General features: G+C 53.9%; 4 protein-coding genes across 4 annotated transcripts; 3 read left to right on the top strand and 1 right to left on the bottom strand.

Moving 5' to 3' along the window:
* Window positions 1-1,080: 1,080 nt before the first annotated feature.
* J4E83_009414 (uncharacterized protein) lies at window positions 1,081-6,818 on the top strand (the record flags this gene model as incomplete). The annotated part of the gene is made up of 6 exons (XM_049336301.1): window positions 1,081-1,174; window positions 1,240-1,521; window positions 1,575-3,422; window positions 3,470-3,714; window positions 4,440-6,643; window positions 6,692-6,818. The coding sequence occupies 6 exons, from the start codon at window positions 1,081-1,083 to the stop codon at window positions 6,816-6,818; spliced, it is 4,800 nt and encodes a 1,599-aa protein (XP_049184625.1).
* A 521-nt stretch (window positions 6,819-7,339) lies between these two features.
* On the top strand, window positions 7,340-11,278 carry J4E83_009413 (uncharacterized protein; the record flags this gene model as incomplete). The annotated part of the gene is made up of 1 exon (XM_049336300.1): window positions 7,340-11,278. The coding sequence occupies one exon, from the start codon at window positions 7,340-7,342 to the stop codon at window positions 11,276-11,278; it is 3,939 nt and encodes a 1,312-aa protein (XP_049184624.1).
* An 807-nt stretch (window positions 11,279-12,085) lies between these two features.
* RPL33B (60S ribosomal protein L33B) lies at window positions 12,086-12,605 on the bottom strand (the record flags this gene model as incomplete). Its single annotated transcript, XM_049336299.1, has 4 exons — window positions 12,086-12,205; window positions 12,271-12,344; window positions 12,412-12,481; window positions 12,537-12,605. The coding sequence occupies 4 exons, from the start codon at window positions 12,603-12,605 to the stop codon at window positions 12,086-12,088; spliced, it is 333 nt and encodes a 110-aa protein (XP_049184623.1).
* A 4,300-nt stretch (window positions 12,606-16,905) lies between these two features.
* SER33 (D-3-phosphoglycerate dehydrogenase 2) lies at window positions 16,906-18,416 on the top strand (the record flags this gene model as incomplete). Its single annotated transcript, XM_049336298.1, has 2 exons — window positions 16,906-18,325; window positions 18,388-18,416. The coding sequence occupies 2 exons, from the start codon at window positions 16,906-16,908 to the stop codon at window positions 18,414-18,416; spliced, it is 1,449 nt and encodes a 482-aa protein (XP_049184622.1).
* Window positions 18,417-19,419: the final 1,003 nt, after the last annotated feature.

Genomic DNA, 19,419 nt, shown 5'->3' with positions numbered 1-19,419 from the left:
GTCTGAGTGACTGATGCTTGAACCTAAGAGTGAGACATGATGGAAATCGAACATATAACCGTTCTTGGCCGCCTAGTCAACGGTCGTGCGCTCAGGCAAAGCGGCGGCTTTTCGACCACAAGATCTGGAAGTGACAGTATGTACGATAATACAGGATGTGGAGAATGCTTGGGAGATATCAAATCTGTGATAAACATCAGTAAAATGTCGCAGAATCCGAAGTGTGATCAGGAAGCACGGCGCTATGCGGGGCGGCAGTGATTTGTTATGGCTCTGAGATAACCATCTAACCAACCAATGGCCTGACCAGAGTGTACACGGTTCGCTTGAATATTTGGAAAGTGTGTGCTGTCAGGCGACACGGGCTCGGTCGACTGACAGCAAGTGGCACTGCAGACAGGATTGGGAGGCAGTGACGTAGCAAGAGTGAAGACGGAGAAGATGACGGTTGAGAAGACAAGACGGAGGAATTGCTTACAGTGAAGGTATCATAGACCAAGTCCCTACCCAGTGGCTGCTCGTCAGTACTGATGGTGAGTTTGATGGGAATATGAGCTCATCGCTTGTACGTATGGCTTCCAAGGTTGGAAGCGATATGAAATTCCAGCCCACCTCTGCGCGAAGGCTGTAAGTCTGAGTCCGATCCCAAGCTACTGTGGTCGGTACGGGTAAGCTTGAGATAGTTTCAAGTGTGCACCGCAAAAGTGGTTGGAGTAGCAAAGTGATGGACAGTTGCTCACTGCTCCCGCATCCAGTCGTGATGGTCCGTGCGTCAAGGTCCCGCCCTAGCGCTACGTCTGCATGGCTCCCTCCCCTGTGCGACAACATGTGTAGATGCTGCCGCAGCCGTGACGAGACCAGCTACTGCGCGTGCGCATAATCCCCACTGCCCGTCTTTTTACAGCCTCAATCACTATCCGCGTCTCTGCCTGTGTCCGGTGCCCCAGGGTCCGAGCTCTGGAGCCAGATTCCGACACGTCGACCGCGCTGTTGCCGACCCCCGACGCCGCATGCCAACCCGCACTGGACGCTCTCTACGCACCAACGATCACCGCGACGACGCTCTAGCATACCTCTGTCATGGCCTGGCAGTCGCCCTCGGCCATGAACGGCGGCGGTGCCAACGGAGGGGGTGACGGCAATGCGCCCGCCGGCACAGAGTACACATTGCAGGGTATGCGCTTCCCCTGGACATGCCGTAGAGCTGGCGGGGAGACTGGCAGGCTGACCCCCTCACAGGTGTTATGCGATTTCTACAGCTCGAATGGCACAACCACGAGCGTGCACGGAATGCCTGGGACATCGAGCGCGCCGAGATGAAGGCCAAGATTGCAAAACAGGAGGGCGAGGTGCGGAGTGCGAAGAAGCTCAACGACCAGCTGAACAAGCACATTCGCATGCTGGAACAGGCCCTCACCAACGAGAGGAAGAAGAAGAGCGAGGCAGCAGGAGGTGACGCCGAGGCCACAACAGACGACAAGGACCCCAAGGGCAAGAAGAGTGGCAGGAACTCGACGAAGCGTGCGTATACTTTATGCCAGATCACATTCCGGACGCTTACTAACCTGGCGAAGCTCAAAACAAGAAACACAACTCCTTCCTCGACGTTGACTCGGAGTTCCTCGACCGTGCAGAGGCCGACCGCGAGAATCTACGAGAGAAGTCGAAGCTCTACCTCACGAAATGCGTCGAAGAGATCACGTACCTCCTTACACCACCCCCGCAAGCCCCGCAACAACAGCAGAACATGCAGCCGCTCGCAAACGGCAACGGCTACATGAACCATGGCGAGGCCTCGATGGAAGATATCTACCTCCAACAACATCGCCAGAGGCTGCAGTCGCAACTTCCAACCATGCCAGGCACATCGATGCCTACCCACCAGCCTCCCAACGTCCCAGTCCCGTCCGAACTACAGAGCTTGGCCAACCAGCACCAAATCCACCACGCACCGCAGATGGCACGAGAGCCTTCACAGCAACAACCACTTCCGTCCAACGCTGCCATGGCTCAAGAGCTTCTCGCTGGACATCAACGCCAGGTCCAGAACCAGCAGCACTTTTCCTCAGTGCCCGAAGAGCAGGTTGAGAAGGTCACTCATGCTTTCGACAACGAAGGCCGCCAAATACCGATACGTGGAGATGACGCGTCGGATGCAAGCCAGGCTGCCAACCAAGACAAGGATACAGATGACTGGATCTTCGACCCGGCATCGGAAACAGCTCAGGATGGCCCACCAAGGCGGCCTGACACCGAGGAGTTTCCATCAGCGGATAGCATCCCAGCAAAATCACCACCACGACCAGTCAAGAGGGCCAGCAAAGACCATGTTAGGCGATTGAGCAACGACCAGAAAGCACAGCAAGCCGTAGCTCAGTCAGCAGCAAAGAACGACCCGCAAAGTTTCAAAGTTCGATTCGCACTCCGCGGTCACCTTGATGTAGTGCGGTCCGTCATTTTCACCGGGGGCGGCAGTCCTAGTGAACCCGAGATCTGTACCGCAGGAGACGATGGCATGATCAAGAGATGGATGATCCCCGCAAGTTACGCAAACCAGCACAGCATGAACAATGATCTCGACATCCAGCCGTTCTGGTCACATCGAGGACATGAAGGCACTGTGACATCATTGGCAGCCTGCCCCGCTTCTGCTCATTTCGCTACGGGCGGAAGAGTCTCTGGCGATGGCTGGATATTCTCTGGTGGTCAAGACGCTACGATCCGCGTATGGGAACGAGGCCGAGTCGATCCCAAGGCCACCCTGGAAGGGCACACAGATGCTGTCTGGACTGTATGCGTTCTTCCGACCAACTGTGCTAATCTCTTTGGCGCGGATAGTAGCAAGTATGGAGGACCGGACCGCGTCATACTTGCTTCTGGGTCTGCTGACGGCACTATCAAAATCTGGGCTGTAAGTGCACCGCCTCAGCTGGTCTCACCGCAGACGGGATCTCGACGTGGTGTTGGTGGTAGCCGAAGACATTCCGTCACATCTGGCTCGCATCACCCATCCTCACCGCAGCCCAGCATTGCTACTACGACACCATTCCATCACACGTTGATACATACTATCGAGCGCGACACGCATCCTTCACCTACTTGTATCAGCCCGCTGTCACCCACTGGAGAGAACTTCGTTGTCTCATTCTCCGACGCATCCATATTGGTGTACGACACGAGGACTGGTGAGGAATTGATTGGTATGGCTAGTAATGAGTCCTATGACGGCACTCCAGCGACGGGTATTACATCAGTCGTGACGAGTTCCCAATACCTTGAAGGCTCGTCACAAGAGGCGGGGCGCGGTGGTCCTGATGAGGAAGGTATACACGGCCCAACCGGATCTGCTAATGGCGGTCTCGAGGGCGTTGTAATCAGTGGGCACGAGGACCATCTCATCCGGTTCTTCGATGCCAACTCAGGTACGTTTTGCAAAGTCAAGAAATACATGCTCGCTAATCAAGAACAGGACAATGTACATACAGCATGCTTGCACACCCTGCAGCTATTTCTTCGTTGTCGCTCAGCAAAGACGGCCGGGAAGCCGTCTCCGCTGGCCACGACGCTTCCATTCGTTTTTGGTCCCTTGACAAGCGCATCTGCACACAGGAGATCACCGCGCATCGTATCATGCGTGGCGAAGGTGTGTGCAGCGTAGTTTGGAGTCAGGACGGTCGCCTTGTCGTCTCAGCAGGTGGCGACGGCATAGTGAAGGTATTTGCAAGGTAGTATCCTGCAGAGCCACCAACTACGACTTCTCCTCGCATTTCTGAGCCTCCGTTTCGCATGAACTATTGGCATTTTTAGCTGGACATACCCCTGGATTTTGATCGAAATGGGAAAGGGAAAGCATGATTGATGGGTATTCTGATGGTGGGATGGTAATTTTTTGTTACTTCTCAACGCGCCTTTGGTAGACAGGCATTCGCTGGCGCCGTGTGTTATGTTGACTCCGCTGCCTTGTATTATACTATTGGGATGATCGAGCTCAGCGGGAGACACGCAAGAGCCAGCAAGTCAGTAATCCGACTTTCTCTAAAATCTGGCGGCGTGATCATGTGCGCTCTGCCTGAACGCATGACCTGAGTCCAATGCCTACCTAGTAGACACTGTAATGTAGCCGTGACGTATTGATGTCCTGGCCGCGGGGGATCTGTGCACAGAGGGCCCCCGTATTCTGGGCAGGCGCGAACATGGATGCCTAAGCTGAGCTCTGAGCTGAAGCACGCTTCTTTCGACCCCCACCATTTGCGATCGCTTGGAATGCTGCGTCTTCTCTTTCGCGCGCGTTGATTGTTTACCCTGGTGTCATTAGACACGCGTGGACATGTCTGGTATCATCGGTGCTGTATGTTCCTGCCATTTCTAAGCGCGTCAACAGGCTCCGGGAAGTTTCCCAGGTTTATGGTACCAAGCTAATGCACCTACTACCACCATAGCTCGTCGCGCTGCCCCAGAGCATCCAGTCTGCAAAAGAACTTTACGACTTGCGCCTCAAATACAAAGATGCCTCGGTTCTCATTACCGCGATATACTCCGAGTCCATGGTCATTGCAGCGTCATTGTCCCAAGTCCAAAGCCTCCTACAACATGACGCGCTACGGGAGAAGCCCCAGCTGCTCGAGACCTTCGATCGTGCGCTTACGGGGTGTCGAGTTGTATACGGGTGCCTAGAAGAGGAGGTACGGGACTTGAGAGTGAAGGCGGAGAACGATAACCTGAAGTTCAAAGACAAAGCGAAGTTTGTGTTCAAGGAAGAGACCTTCAAAGAGCTGCTCACCCAGATCCGTGGCCAGCAGTCAGCGCTCAGTTTGCTGATACAAGGATTGCAGATGGAGTCAATTGCGGATATCAAGAAGCTGGTTGAGGATAATAGTGTGACACTCGATCAGGTTGTAAAGCGGTCGAGGACCCTGCGGCAGTCGCACCCGAGACTGAAGGTACCGGAGTCGCTGTTTGATCAGAAGAGTCTGAACGACAGCGAGGCCGATGTAGAGTCCATCGCGAAAGCTACAGAGTTCACGTTCGATGATGAGGTCGTCAACTCGAAAGCGTATCGTAGGGCTATGGCAATGGCCATGTCTACTTCACGCCACGAGATTGATGCGTCTGAGGAAACAGGAACTGCGGTACCAGAAGACAGTTCGATCGCTCTCGAGACGACGCCTCCCAGTGTACTGAAGTCGGAAACAGAGAGCGGACCATCCCCTCAGGCCATAACGACAAATGAACACGCAGATTTGTTCGATACCCTCGAACGCGACATACTCTCCTTTATGCCGCAAACCTCATCCACGACACTTTGCTTGACTCCCAACCACACAGGGTCTAAGAGTCCTTCTTCGCTACCAAATGATCCTTATGGCTCATTGACTCCGGCGCCGCTGCGATCATTTAGTGGAGACAGCGGAATGGGGATTTCAGAAGCTGCGCCTCCGTTGCCTCCTCGCCGCCCAAGTGAGCAGCATGTCGCAACGCCCCAGATGCGCTCAGTATCTTCTGACGATAGCATGTTTTCCTCCATCGTACCATCGGTTTTATCAAAAGCGTCCACGGGATCGTCTTACACCGTGTACGAAACTCCACCGTTAAGCCCTAATTCGACCGGCATACCTTCGCGAAAGCCCCTGCCCTTCATGCATAAGCCATTTCACAACGCTCAAGGTAACACCGCGCGTGGTATGGACGAAGTTGCAGCAGCTGGGGCATCGTTGCCCTTGTACAATGTCGAAATGCACAGTATCTGGATGTCGCTGGCCGAAGCCGAGAGGAAGTTTATTGACCGCATAATGAGACTGAAGCGAATGTTCTACGATAATATCATAAAGCAATGGCCAGTCCTTGAGAAGCATGTGGATGCTATCCTCATCGGCGAGCAACTTGCGACACTTCATCAGCAGTATCTGCTCCAGGCGATGGACCGTGATCTCGCTGGCAGTACTAACGCCCTCTGCAATCCATACATGATTGATATCTGGGTAGATAAGAGTCAACAATTGTATCGAGAATACTGTCGCAAGATGCCGCATGCGGCCTCCTCACTACGAACGACACAGAACTTGGACCCGAAGTTTACACCTTTTGTCAACACACTTGGTCTGAGCATCGCTTATTTTGGTAAGAGCTGGCAAGACTATCTGGAGCTTCCTCAGGTACAGATGCAGAGTTATATTGAAAGCCTGCAGAGACTTGTCAGCATCGCGGAGTCCCTCGTTGACCCGATAGCAAATCAGGAGGCTATACGTTTACGACGTGCTCTACAGGCCGTCACTTGGCTGAAAACATCCATCACAACCTTACTAGATGAAGCTCAGGCTCGTGAAGATGTACAGAATCTCCAGAGGCGTATCCGCACAGATGCACTGACGTTTGCGCAACTACGCCTGCATGAGCCGACCCGTCGCGTTATTCACCAAGGCGGTATGGCAATGAAGTTCAAGAGCCAGGGACCTTGGGTTCCAGTACACGCCATGTTGCTCGATAACTACTTCATATGGGGTAAAGCTAAGAAGAGCAAAGGGGATGAGGTTCTGATAACGGACCCACCTATCGCGGTCGCTGACATGGATCTGTCCCTTCCCACAGACGCATACCAGTTTCAGAAGGCTACCATGCTCGACCAGATAGCAAGGGGCTCAGTCGTGTAAGTCTGGTGTCTACCCATGACGTTGCTGAGCTGACTGATCACTAGATACATCATCACAATCAACAACAAAGCCCAGCCAGGCAAACCCAGTCTGCTAGGCCTGTACGGCTTCCCGGAAAGGAGAGACTGGTTTGACCATTTCACTGCAGCTGGGACTAAGTTCCAGAGGTGAATTACGTCGTTGTTCTGGGCTCTCAGATACTTGGTCATGGCTCAGGGCCGTTCGCGGCCATTGAGGGGATAGACCTCATGATCGATCCGCTGTCGGTAATGGTCACTGTCGCTGGTGCACCTATAGTGTGGTATAGGATAACCAGTCCGGCCTACGCCTGCCTGTTGATCAGCAGGCTCACTCGAGGGTTGAGTTGTCGTGCCGACCCCGCTCACTTAGGCAATATCCCGCGGACTCTCGACGTGAGTCACTGTCGCTGGTGCATGCACAGAGTGGTATAGTCGAACAAACCTGACGCAGGCTTTATCTAGTGACCAAAAGACTCCCACGAGGGCGTAGCCGTTCGTGCTGACCCCGCACACAGGGGCAATACTGAACGAACTCTCGACGAGCTACAGCCCTCAGTTCTGGCGCTTCACTACACCGTACACGACAACCACTGTGCCTTATAAGCCGTGCTCCAACCGTCCCCCGCCACACACACCTGGCGCCCTTTCTGGCTATATACACCAATTGCGAACATGTCAGATATGCAAGAAGACGAGCCTATTGACGCGCGCCATCCTCCTATCCCAGACGGGCTCTCTCCACATAGCGTCGTCGGAATCATCACAGTTCACGACCCCAAAGCTTTCCACGCAAATCACAACACAGCCTATAGGAAGTCGCGTTTGAGGTCTCCACGAGCCGGCGGCGAGTGGTCCTTAGACGGCTGCCACGTCTTTCTTCATCTCGTCCAAGGTCAACCCTGCTACACCATAGGCCTGTCCAACCTCGAGAGCCCGCAGCCTCCGGCTTGCGATGTGTACCTCCCTGACGATGGGGCCAGCCTGCTTCTGTTCGGAATCGTACCAGTTTGGAAGAACGGCAGCTGGCGATTGCAGTCCGCTTCTGAGACTATCACGGAGGTGAACGGTGCGCCCATCCAATTCAGCGATCCGCATGCACAAAACCAGTTTCCGCAAGCGATCTATCTGCGGCAGAACTTAGTCAACCACATCTTCGTCAATGGCTTGCGAGTCGACATCTTCATGTTAAAGGCGGTACGAGAACTCTACGCGATGGATACATTCTTGCCTTCAGAGCTGCATCCCCAGCTACAAGACGTCACTCATCGCCCCGAAGCTTGGGCGCAAACTCGCTATCTGCCGCTCTCTGAACAAGTCTCCGTGAACACCTGCCGGGTTCTCGAGCGCTTCACAGGCAAGATCGAGACAGCGAAATTCTTCCGCCGTGCGGGAAACCGCCGCGAACTTCGGGATGCTGAGTTCCTCAAGTTCGGCAAGGCTAAAGTCGATGTATCTGTCGTTCGTTACTTGCAGTCGCTCGACATTAACCACATCCCCGCTGTCATTACCGAGACGCATGAGGGCTTCAAAACATACGCGGCCTTCGATGAGGACATCAAGAAGCAACATCCGCGCGTGCGCTTCACAATCGCCTCGAAGCTCCTGCGACGACTGTTCTCAGCCCTCGCCTTCTTGCATTTCCACAAGATCGTTCACGGAAACGTCACTAAAGAGGGTGTTTTACTCCGCCTAGGAGACTACAAGCCCGGAGCTGTGCTCTTAGTCGACTACACAAGGGCAACGTCGTTTCCTGCTGGCATGCCTGAACCTCTGGAGAAGATGATCGAGGACGGTTGCGCCGCGATGGAGATTGTCGAGAGCTGCTGCGATATCTGGCAACTGCGGAAGGCACCACCGAAAGATGCCTTCGGCGAAGCCTTCATGGCGAAGAAGACCGAGGTTGCTCGCCAAGAATCCGCTCTCATGGAGCGCGTCGTCGCCGACTTCTTCGGACCGAAAGGCGAGTCGCGAGAGTCTGAAAAGGGCAAGAAGATGCTCAAATTGGTGCAAGACAAGCAAGACGCCTGGTATTCTGCTCGAAACGCCCAGATTCACAATGCGACCCGCCGTGAGGTGGGGCTATGCCGCTCTGATATGATCAAAAAGATTGAGCATGAGTGGTCGCTCCTGCATCCATTTCCAAAGATCGGCGAAGAGCAGCATATGATATTGACTCTGGGGCATCCATACCTAGACGGCCTGGCTACGAAACTCTACCACAATCAATGGGACCTGCCGCCGCGGGATGTGTGCACCGAGATCCAACAACTTGCCGGCGAGGTGGAAGAACCCTGGCAGACCTTCGCAGTCAAGCGAACAGTGCCATTGACACAGGTCGAGGGTGGCTTCGAAGAGCGTTGCTTCCTGCACTGGCTAGCGAGCTATTGCGAAGCCTACCCAGAGTGGCGTCACGCGATTGTTGAACAGTACGAGCGCCTCGTCGCACCCCAGCACGGAGTAATTGTGTTTGCAGATATCAAGAAGCTTCGAGGTGCTCTTGTGGGTCTGGGTACCATGCCGGAGGTCCTACACGCCACATTCACGCGTTTGACCAGTGAGATCAAGACCCAGCCTACTACAAACATCGAAGAGGTGCACAAGATCTGGTATCACCGGCCTTCACGAATGTTCAATCTGACCCAACTACATCGCCTAGCAACTCCTGGCCGCCTTGTCGCCTGCATCAATGAGGGCGACACAGATTGTCATGACTGGGTAGAGGTACGCGGAGAGCCCAAGCTAGAGGGTCATTACACCACCCTGTCCTTGTTGTCGGACTTTGCAAAGCAACTAGGACTGACAGCCGAGGACTATAATCATACGCAAGACTTCCCTCCATATGATCCAGCAGACTTCAGCCGGGTTATACAGCGCGTCGTCCTTGCTCACACTGGCCTTCTTCCCTGGGCATCTGTCACTCGCAAAGGCGCCCAGTTCAACTTCCATGCACCCGAAATTGCCCACGACTACGAGAGTGCTGGTGCATTTCTGTCTACTTATTTTGGCGGTATGAAGATGTTGCCCACGATGCCACACGGTAGTGAGTCCTATGAGCGCTCTGGTCACTGGTCAAACTTCAAAACTGGAAGGGAAATTGATGAGGCAATGGAAGTGGACAAGCGACCCATTCTGCCTGCGAAGGGTCAGTTGAAAAAGTCGGCATCGCAATCGGTGAAGTCGCTTCAGGTTTTGTCGCCGCATGTTGATCGTGCTCGCCTCTCTCAGACGCTGGAGACTCGCAAGCGTGCTCGTGCTAGGGCTCGACCTCTAGGTAAACGCGATGCAGACAACGAAGTATCGGGCACAGCCATACAGGCCGCGAAGCGTCCACATCTTCTTCCCGGTATCCAAGACTCCCATCAGCCCAATGCCCCGCCAGCGGAGGAGCCTCGGCCTACAGTCTCGTTGACGGACCGTGATCTGGACAAAACCATTGCCAACTTGGAACGCCAGTTTTCATCTGGTGAACCGCTCCCTCAAATCTCACACGTGCCCGACACGTCGTTCTTCACACGAAACAACGGAGTAAACACCAACGTCCTTTCCAGCCCGCCTGCTATCTCAGCAATTGAACAGGGAACATTCACTATCGTATCCGATGACGAAGTCAACCTGGACGACGACTACAAGCAAGCAGAAGAATGGTTGAAGCATGTGGAGGAAGACGATGCGCCTCGAGATTCGGGTATCTTCGGTCTCAACTTCCACCACACCTTCCGTGAGCAGAGTGATAAGCCGGATAATGAAGTAGACGAGTCAGATAATGAAGATGGTGGTGGAGTGACACCGGCTGCTAGTGACAAGGCGAAACAGAAGGACTCGCCGGCACCCAAGCTCAAAGACAACAGCGCGTTTGCAGCCGGCTTGAATGCGATGGCGCCAATGCGAGGTATGAGCAATGCACAGGCAGTATCGCAGTCCTTTCCCGTGTTCCAACCGGCGCCCAAACAGAGCAGTCCTCCTTTCGCTCGACCAGCTTTCCTGGCTACCCTCCGTGCCGAGTCTGGAGCTCACCGTCGCAACGATATTTCCATTTCGGATCTCGCCAACGTGAGTTTCAGGGTTGATCCTGCGCGCTCAGATCCTCCGCCACCGGCAATGGGTGTGATGGGTTCTGAGCAATCGCCGCCGCCGTCAGCCCAGCCACAGCGTGTGGATGAGTCGTTTGGATCTAACGTTTCTGGTCCGAACTGGAGGATGACAGGAGAATGCAAGGACAGTGAGGAAGAAGAGGAAGAAGATGGAGAACTGAAAGACTTTCAACCAGGCGAGCGGCTTAGTCAGGGTGGTTCACCAGGCACGCAACCGGGAGAGCCTTCTAGTCAGGATGAGCCGCCAGCCACGGGACCAGGAGTTCACTCCATTCAAGACGAGGATCTGCCAGCCACGCAACCAGGACGAGATAACTCTGGTCAGTACGACGCTCTACAAGACGCACAACCGGGAGAGTCGGCCGTTCTGCATGGACTGCCAGACACCCAACCAGGAGGTCAGTCCAGCAGCGTAGCACAGCATCCCGATCAGGGCGATGATCCATGGAGCCAGCCACCAGTAGGATGGGATGGTCGGAGTCCCTACTCGTCGTTCTACCCACCACCATGGAAACGATAGATTAACAACCCGGGCAGCAGAAGGAGGACATGGGTACACAAGTTCACGGCAAGAGGATAGCGAATACATGGAGGATATAAAGGTCATAGTAGCATCATGTGATCGAGCGGCAACTCGCGACATGTCAATTGCCTTATGAAGTTATGATGGAATGATAGCAGATACCCAGGGTGTAGTGCAATACGATGAAACTCAAGTCTTCTTCTTATGCTATCGTGACGTGTCGCGTGCTCTTGACATGCCAGAATAGGTGGTGTTCGAGAGCTCGATCACGTAGACCCTGACTAGTCAGGTATCGATAGGCCTTATGCGGTTTTGTATCATTTGTCATCGTCTGTAGTCATGCGACCAAGGTTGTCGTTGACGAATGGTATAGCGATCGCGCGACGGGTGGGTAGGGCTTGTAGCAGCGTTACGGATAATAGTCTACACAGTTAGCAGGACGTCGTTGCACGTTTCGAGCTTTCGCAACAACCCCATCTCCACGACATCACGCCAATGCACCCAATGACTTTGAACATGTATGATTGATCTTGTCAGGAATCTTGATTGAAGAAAAGTGCCATTGTTATATGGACTTTCAGGACATCAACATTCACACCGTCGCACCCAGCCCGAACAAGTTGCCGTTGTGTATGGGAAAGACTGTGCATGTGTGTCTCCCCAAAAGATAACTGAATTGTTCTCGAATCTGACTTCCGTGCCCGGTATAATATTGCGCCTGAGGTGATCCATCAACTACCATTGCCTTATTTTTCGACCGCTTTCATTCCCGTTCTCGCCAAAAAATGCGTGTGTCGGAGAAGCTTATATCGAAGAAGGGTACAGCATGACGCGGACGGAGGCACCGAAGGACTTGGGAGGCAGGTTGTTCTTGAACTTGGCGCGGACGACGCCGGAGTTGCCGTGGGGGCGGGTGACCTTGCCCTGTTGTTTGGGTTAGCTTTTTTGTCTTTTTGGTGGAATACGGGCGGTAGGATGGGAATTCGTACCCAGATGACACGGATCTTGGAGCCTTGGATCGCCCGTTGTGCGCGGTAGACGTAGGCTACCCTCTTGCCAGCGTCTGTCGGAGGTACGTTAGCTATCAAAATTCGAGCGTCGGGGGGACACGCGGGAGCGCGGAGACGTACACCACTGAGCTGCCTTGACATCGTCGACGCCCTCGAGCTTGAGCAGAGAGGTTCCGGGGTTGGTGTTCCTCTGCGGTTCATCGTCAGAAGGGGAGCGTCAATACGCGAATTCGGTGCGCACAAACCTTGCCGCGCTGGTAGCTGATGTGCTTGCCCTTGACGTAAAGGCGGTGGGACTTGTTGTCGGCAGACATGGCGAATTTTTTGGGCGGCCTCGGGGGGGGTGAAGGGGACGTCTGGGTCGGGGTTGATGCTGTCGTTAGTACAGAGAAGTCGTCGTTGCCAAAGAGAAAGACGAATTGCTTCATGTCCAGTGGGGCGTTCTCGCTTACTAGCGCCACACCAGCCACTGCTTGTGTGGCGTAACGCTGCCGTTGCCTCGCCGCAGGCAGTCGCGAAGAACACCAACACTGCAATCTTGGAATATGGGTTTTGGTATTACTGAGACTTCTGATCAATTGGGTGTCATGGATGCACATTGAGATTTTGATAGCAAAGACACTGCGGCGCATGTAGGTCAAAGTATGGATGTGTCTGCACTTCCGCACTCGCATCACCATTCCTTGACAATAGAAGCAGTCAGACGACTGGCAATACCTTTGGAACAGATGCGCTCAAATTCACGTTTTCAGCATGGTCATATTATGTAGGGTCATCGATGAAGGCACAACTCCTCCCGACGTTCCGCGGCAACGCTTATGCTCGTCCCAGCCCCCTCTTGCTCGTTCGGGCTTTCTCTTGCAGCGGATGTGTAAGCATGGCGGTTCACTATCAGTCTAGCAATCCGTCTGGGCATGTTCCATCGTCTGACTGACCAGCCTTCGCGTGTCGCACGTCGCCCTGAGGACCATGCGTCATCGGTCCGGCCAGGCCAGGTGTGGTTCACTCATCATGTCACGGCCTGGGAGAACCCAAATAGCCAACGGCAAAATTCTCACGTCGCCATCACGTCTCCCGCGCTCACACGTCACGTAAAGTCCATTGTTGGGAAGCCAGCACGCCAACATGGCTGCAAGTCTTCAATTGCGACGGGCCCCACCAGGCTGCTAGCTTACCTACCAGTGCTGGCCGCTCGGTATACTCAAAGAGGGGCCGGAGGATTTGACACACCCAAGTACCAGCCCGCGACACTGAGACGGCCAATGCTTGTGTACACTCTAATAGAATTTACACATCGTCCGGACTCGGGCAACCTCGCAGCGGGGTAGCCGTCCGCGAGCTGGGCGTGCCTCGCGCGCTGTGACGGTTGTGAGACGCGACCACAGTCTTTGGACATACTTATAGAATGAGAAACAAAGTTTAAGAGCCTCAAAGTCTATCCCTTCCCAGCCGAGCGTGGACGAAGCCGTTCCACGCGCAATGCATGGCGATGGTGGGGTTGTCCGCGAATCCCTAGGTACGGCTTTAGCAAGGTCTCCTCCGGCTGGCTTCAAGGGTTTTGACTGGTGCCGGAGAAGCTTTGCAAGACGTACGGCCGCTTAGTGATGCTTGAGGAATGACCTAGTTGTTTATCGATGCCTTTTTAAAGACGTCAGTCCGCGCCGTGTGTTTCTGTGAAGCATTCCTGTCTGAGACCCTACCACCGGCGTTCGAGCGGCAAATTAAAGCTAACCAACGTCACCACCACGCGAAACCGCTAGAGCAGCTCCGATAACCCCACTACATAGGACTTTTCCTCACACATCCACGTCCTATCCGTAGCTTCCGCCCTTACTTCGAGATCTCTTGTGTTACCCTATTGCCCTCACCCACTGCAGCCCTTAATTGAGCTGTAACCTTGCGCCCGCTCCTCCCCAAAAGCGTTTACATCACACATCAACACAATGGCGGACACAGTTATCCAGCCCAAGCATGAGGAGGTCAATGCCGGGTAGGTCGCCCTCACCGCCCCTGATCGATCTTATACAGCCTTTTACGAGCCGTCTGAATATGTCATCAATTTATCCGGCCGTTGTTTTCTGCTCAAGCGCCTCGCGCTCCTCGGCGGAGGGGTTGGTCGATGCGCGAAACCGATCAAGCCCTTTAGCATTTTGAGCACCCCAGCTAACCAGATCTCGCGATAGAAACATGGAGCTCAAGGACAACACCATCATTGTTGTTTTGGGCGCCTCCGGTGACCTCGCGAAGAAGAAGACCGTACGTAAAGAAGCAAGCATGCAAGCAAACATCAGACTAACGTCATGCCAGTTCCCAGCCCTCTTCGGCCTCGTAGGTTGCACGATACAGATCGACATGCGCATTCTCTGACCACCAGCACAGCACCGAAACAACTTCCTCCCCAAGAACATCCACATCGTCGGATATGCACGCACAAAGATGGACCGCGAGGAGTACCTCAAGCGCGTCAAGTCGTACATCAAGACCCCCACAAAAGAACTAGAGAAGCAGTTGGACGAATTCTGCGAGTTCTGCTCGTACGTCTCTGGCCAGTACGACCAGGACGAATCCTTCGTCGGACTTGAGAAGCACATGCAGGAGATCGAGAAGGGCCGCAAGGAGAACAACAGGATATTCTACATGGCTCTCCCTCCCAGCGTCTTCATCACAGTCTCTCAGCACCTGAAGCGCAACTGCTACCCCAAGAACGGCATTTCTCGCGTCATCGTAAGTCGCTCTTGTGCAACTCTCCGGACACACGCAGCTAACCGCTGTTGCACAGGTCGAGAAGCCATTCGGCAAGGACCTCCCAAGTTCAAGAGAGCTGCAGAAGGCGTTGGCTCCCGACTGGACCGAAGATGAGCTTTACCGAATTGACCACTACCTGGGTAAGGAGATGGTCAAGAACATCCTCATTCTCCGATTCGGTAACGAGTTCTTCGGCGCAACCTGGAACAGGAACCACATCGACAACGTTCAGATCACCTTCAAGGAGCCTTTCGGAACCGAAGGCCGTGGAGGTTACTTTGACGAGTTTGGCATCATCCGTGATGTTATGCAGAACCGTAAGCGAAGACTGATGGTTGGTATGAGGATTGACTAACGATTACAGATTTGCTCCAAGTTCTTACCCTCCTCGCTATGGAGCGCCCCATCTCCTTCTCCGCCGAAGACATCCGCGACGAAAAGGTCCGCGTCCTCCGTGGTATGGCCTCGATCGAGCCCAAGAACGTTATAATCGGACAGTACGGAAAGTCACTGGACGGTCAAAAGCCAGGCTACAAGGAGGACGACACAGTCCCCAAGGACTCGCGATGCCCCACTTTCGCGTCCATGGTCGCCTACATCAAGAACGAGCGATGGGACGGCGTGCCCTTCATCCTGAAGGCAGGAAAGGCCCTGAACGAGCAGAAGACGGAGGTCCGCATCCAGTTCAAGGATGTCACCTCTGGCATCTTCAAGGATATCCCGCGAAACGAGCTCGTCATCCGTGTGCAGCCCAACGAGAGTGTTTACATTAAGATGAACTCCAAGCTGCCCGGTCTCAGCATGCAGACTGTCGTCACAGAACTCGACCTTACCTACAGACGGCGATTCTCCGACCTGAAGATCCCCGAGGCATACGAGTCGCTCATTCTCGATGCGCTGAAGGGAGACCACTCCAACTTCGTTCGTGACGACGAGCTCGACGCTAGCTGGAGGATCTTCACACCTCTTCTTCACTACCTTGATGACAACAAGGAGATCATTCCTATGGAGTACCCATATGGTTCGTAGTAGGCCGAGAACACAAGCGAATACTGGCTAACTATTATCAGGCTCCCGCGGCCCTGCCGTATTGGATGACTTCACTTCTTCTTACGGATACAAGTTCAGCGACGCAGCAGGTAGGACCTCACCTCTGCAGGACATTGAACCCAAAGACTAACTCGATTCTAGGATACCAGTGGCCCATGAACGAGCAGAAGTTGTAGATGGTGACTACACTTAGAAAGCGCCTCGGGTGAGGTCTGCTCGGGGTGACGAAGAATACATTTTTGGGAGGGTTGAGCAGCTTAGGTGCACTCAAGCCAATAGATAATGAATACAACGGCATTTGCATGTCGTACAACTCTTAATTATGCATGTGTGATGGTGAATCGGCCGCTGTTGATCACTTTGTTCCGGCCAGCACGTTAGACTTCCGAAAGCGGAGGCTGGTAAGCTAGGTATGCTTGGTGGGGTCCAGGGCCAGAGCGGGATGGCATCATCGGCGTTATGAGAAATTTTTGAGAGGCGTCGCGTCAGACGACATCGATTGAGTCAATTGTAGGTGTCACTGTAGGCAAAATTAGACGCAACCAGTCATCAAGTACTCGCAAAAAGTGGGGAGCATCTCCTGTGCGTGTATTGTTGCTATCCATTGCAGCCGCCAGTCATACTTTGCCGCAACATCCTAAAACCTGCCTTGCGATTACCCTGTGATTCGTTGAGCATTTCACAGTTTGGTAGCTGTTGTCAAGAGTCACTGCGTATTAATAGTCTAGATTCCTCCAGCATCGTCCGGATCAGACAGCCAGATTGAGTTGTCGCATCCCTCCTCCGAGCCACCTCCGCAACAACCTCCGCGCACCCACCATGACTCCCGCACAGGACATTGCCGGCAGCGGCATCAGCCAACTCGCACGCCAAGTGTCCAACAGCCTCAACCTCAGCACCAGCCCAAACCTCTCCTTCCACAGCCCGCCCTCCACATTCCGCCAACCGCCGACTGGCAGCTTCAGCAATCAGGCCAACAACAGCGCGCACGCGCAACAACTCGCCAAGCAACTGAAACCGTTCGATACCAAGGACATCAAGGTCCTGCTCCTCGAAAATGTCAACGAGGCTGGTGTCGATATCCTGCGCGGCCAGGGCTACCAGGTCGAGGCGATCAAGGCCAGTCTGGCAGAAGACCAGCTGATTGAGAAGATCCGCGATGTGCACGTCATTGGCATTCGCTCAAAGACGAAGCTCACCAAGAAGGTGCTGGAGGAGGCAAAGAACCTAATCGTCATCGGCTGCTTCTGCATCGGAACGAACCAGGTCGACCTCCAGACCGCCGCCAGCCAGGGTATCGCCGTCTTCAACTCGCCCTTCAGCAATTCGCGCTCCGTCGCCGAACTCGTCATCTCGGAGATCATCGCCCTCGCCCGCCAGCTCGCCGACCGCTCCATGGAACTACACAATGGCACATGGAACAAGGTCAGCAAGGGCTGCTGGGAGATCCGCGGCAAGACGCTGGGCATAGTCGGATACGGACACATTGGTAGCCAGCTGAGCGTGCTGGCCGAATCCATGGGCATGAGCGTCATCTACTACGACGTCCTGACCACCATGGGTCTGGGAACAGCGCGACAAGTAGCATCCTTGGACGACCTTCTCGCCCAAGCCGACTTCGTCTCCCTCCACGTCCCCGCGACCTCTGAGACCAAGAACCTGATCGGCGCCGAGCAATTCGCAAAGATGAAGGACGGCAGCTACCTCATCAACAACGCGCGCGGCACCGTCGTCGACATCCCCGCCATGATCGAAGCCAGCCGCTCTGGCAAACTCGCCGGCGCCGCCATCGACGTCTTCCCCAACGAACCCGCCGGCAACGGCGACTACTTCAGCTCCGATCTCAACGCGTGGACCAAGGACCTCGTCGGCCTAAAGAACATCATCCTGACCCCTCACATTGGCGGCAGCACAGAAGAAGCGCAATCCGCCATCGGTGTCGAAGTCAGCACAGCACTCGTCCGCTACGTCAACGAGGGCACCACTCTCGGCGCCGTCAACCTGCCTGAAGTCAATCTGCGTAGCTTGACGCTCGATCAGCCCGACTGCATGCGTGTTATTTACATCCATAAGAACGTGCCTGGTGTGCTGAGGCAGGTCAACGGTATCCTGCTTCACCACAATATCGAGAAGCAGATGTCGGATTCGAGAGGCGAGGTTGCGTATCTCATGGCGGATATCAGTGAGGTTAAGGAGGGTGAGATTAGGGATTTGTTCACGAGTTTGGAGGAGCTTTCTTGTAAGTTTACACTTTCACACCATATCACACTTTTGCTTGAGAAGATGGCTAACATAACGCAGCGTGTATCCGTACCAGGGTCCTGTACTAGGCGGACAGCCCCTTTCACGGTCGCGGAGAAGAGCGGATGGAGCCGGCGGAGCAGACAGAGGAGACTGACCTCGTTGAACAACACAAGAACGATACGAGGGATGATATGTTGGGTTCGCTGCCGCATATAAGGGACCTTAAAAGTATGGGTAGAAGGCTTTCGCACGGCGTATGATTTGGGGGTGTGCATACATTGGCTGGAAAAGTAGAGTTCAACACTGGGTTATTGTTACTGCTGAAATGAATGAGACATGAGACGCAATGGTAAAGGAGGTACCTTGTGGAATTGTCTGCTATGCATGTCCTGTGAACCACATGAGCTACAGCGCACACGCATGGCTTTGTTCATGGTATGAAGCCACGCCCAAAGCTAGTCCATGTTAACCCTCATTATCATTTACTCCCTGCCTCCATATCATAGACTTATGCATGACGTTGTTGTGTTCTATTCTTTCTCCTTCTCCGCATTCACTTCCTTCTCGCCTGTGGTGTGGTCGCTCAGGCGATTTCGGCATGTTCTTTGCGATCCTGGACAGCCGTGCTTGACTCCTTAGTCTCTTCCTGTGAGCTCGATGCAGTCCTCTCTGCCGAGCCATCTTCGACAAGTACGTTGATGAGATGGTGACTTGGTTGGTACCGCCACTTCTTGGGGCGGCCCATTGGTATGTACGGTTGAATTGATGTTGTTATTGGTTTGATGTACAAAGTCTGCAGGAAGTTGGCGTCGGTGAAGTCGATTTAGAGAATGTCGTCGATGAACTCTTCTACCGTAGGTAGAATAGTTGTGATTTGCTTGTTTTGATCCATAGGGTGTTACCATGAGAAGAATCGCTCTTGGTTAGACAAAGCTTTCGTAGATAGGCCGTGCTGACGTCGTAGCTGCGAATTCATTTCAATCTGAAGCCGACATTGGTAAGCAGCGTGATTCCAATCGAGTCAGTGTAGGAACTGAAAGGTTCAGCTTGCTAGCTTGAAGCGTATGAGTTGTCGTTGACGGAGTTCTG

Source organism: Alternaria metachromatica, assembly GCF_023757995.1.
Source record: "Alternaria metachromatica strain BMP 0045 chromosome Unknown scaffold_32, whole genome shotgun sequence".
In the NCBI taxonomy this organism is placed as follows: Eukaryota; Fungi; Ascomycota; class Dothideomycetes; order Pleosporales; family Pleosporaceae; genus Alternaria; species Alternaria metachromatica.
This window is presented reverse-complemented; position numbering and strand designations above follow the sequence as displayed.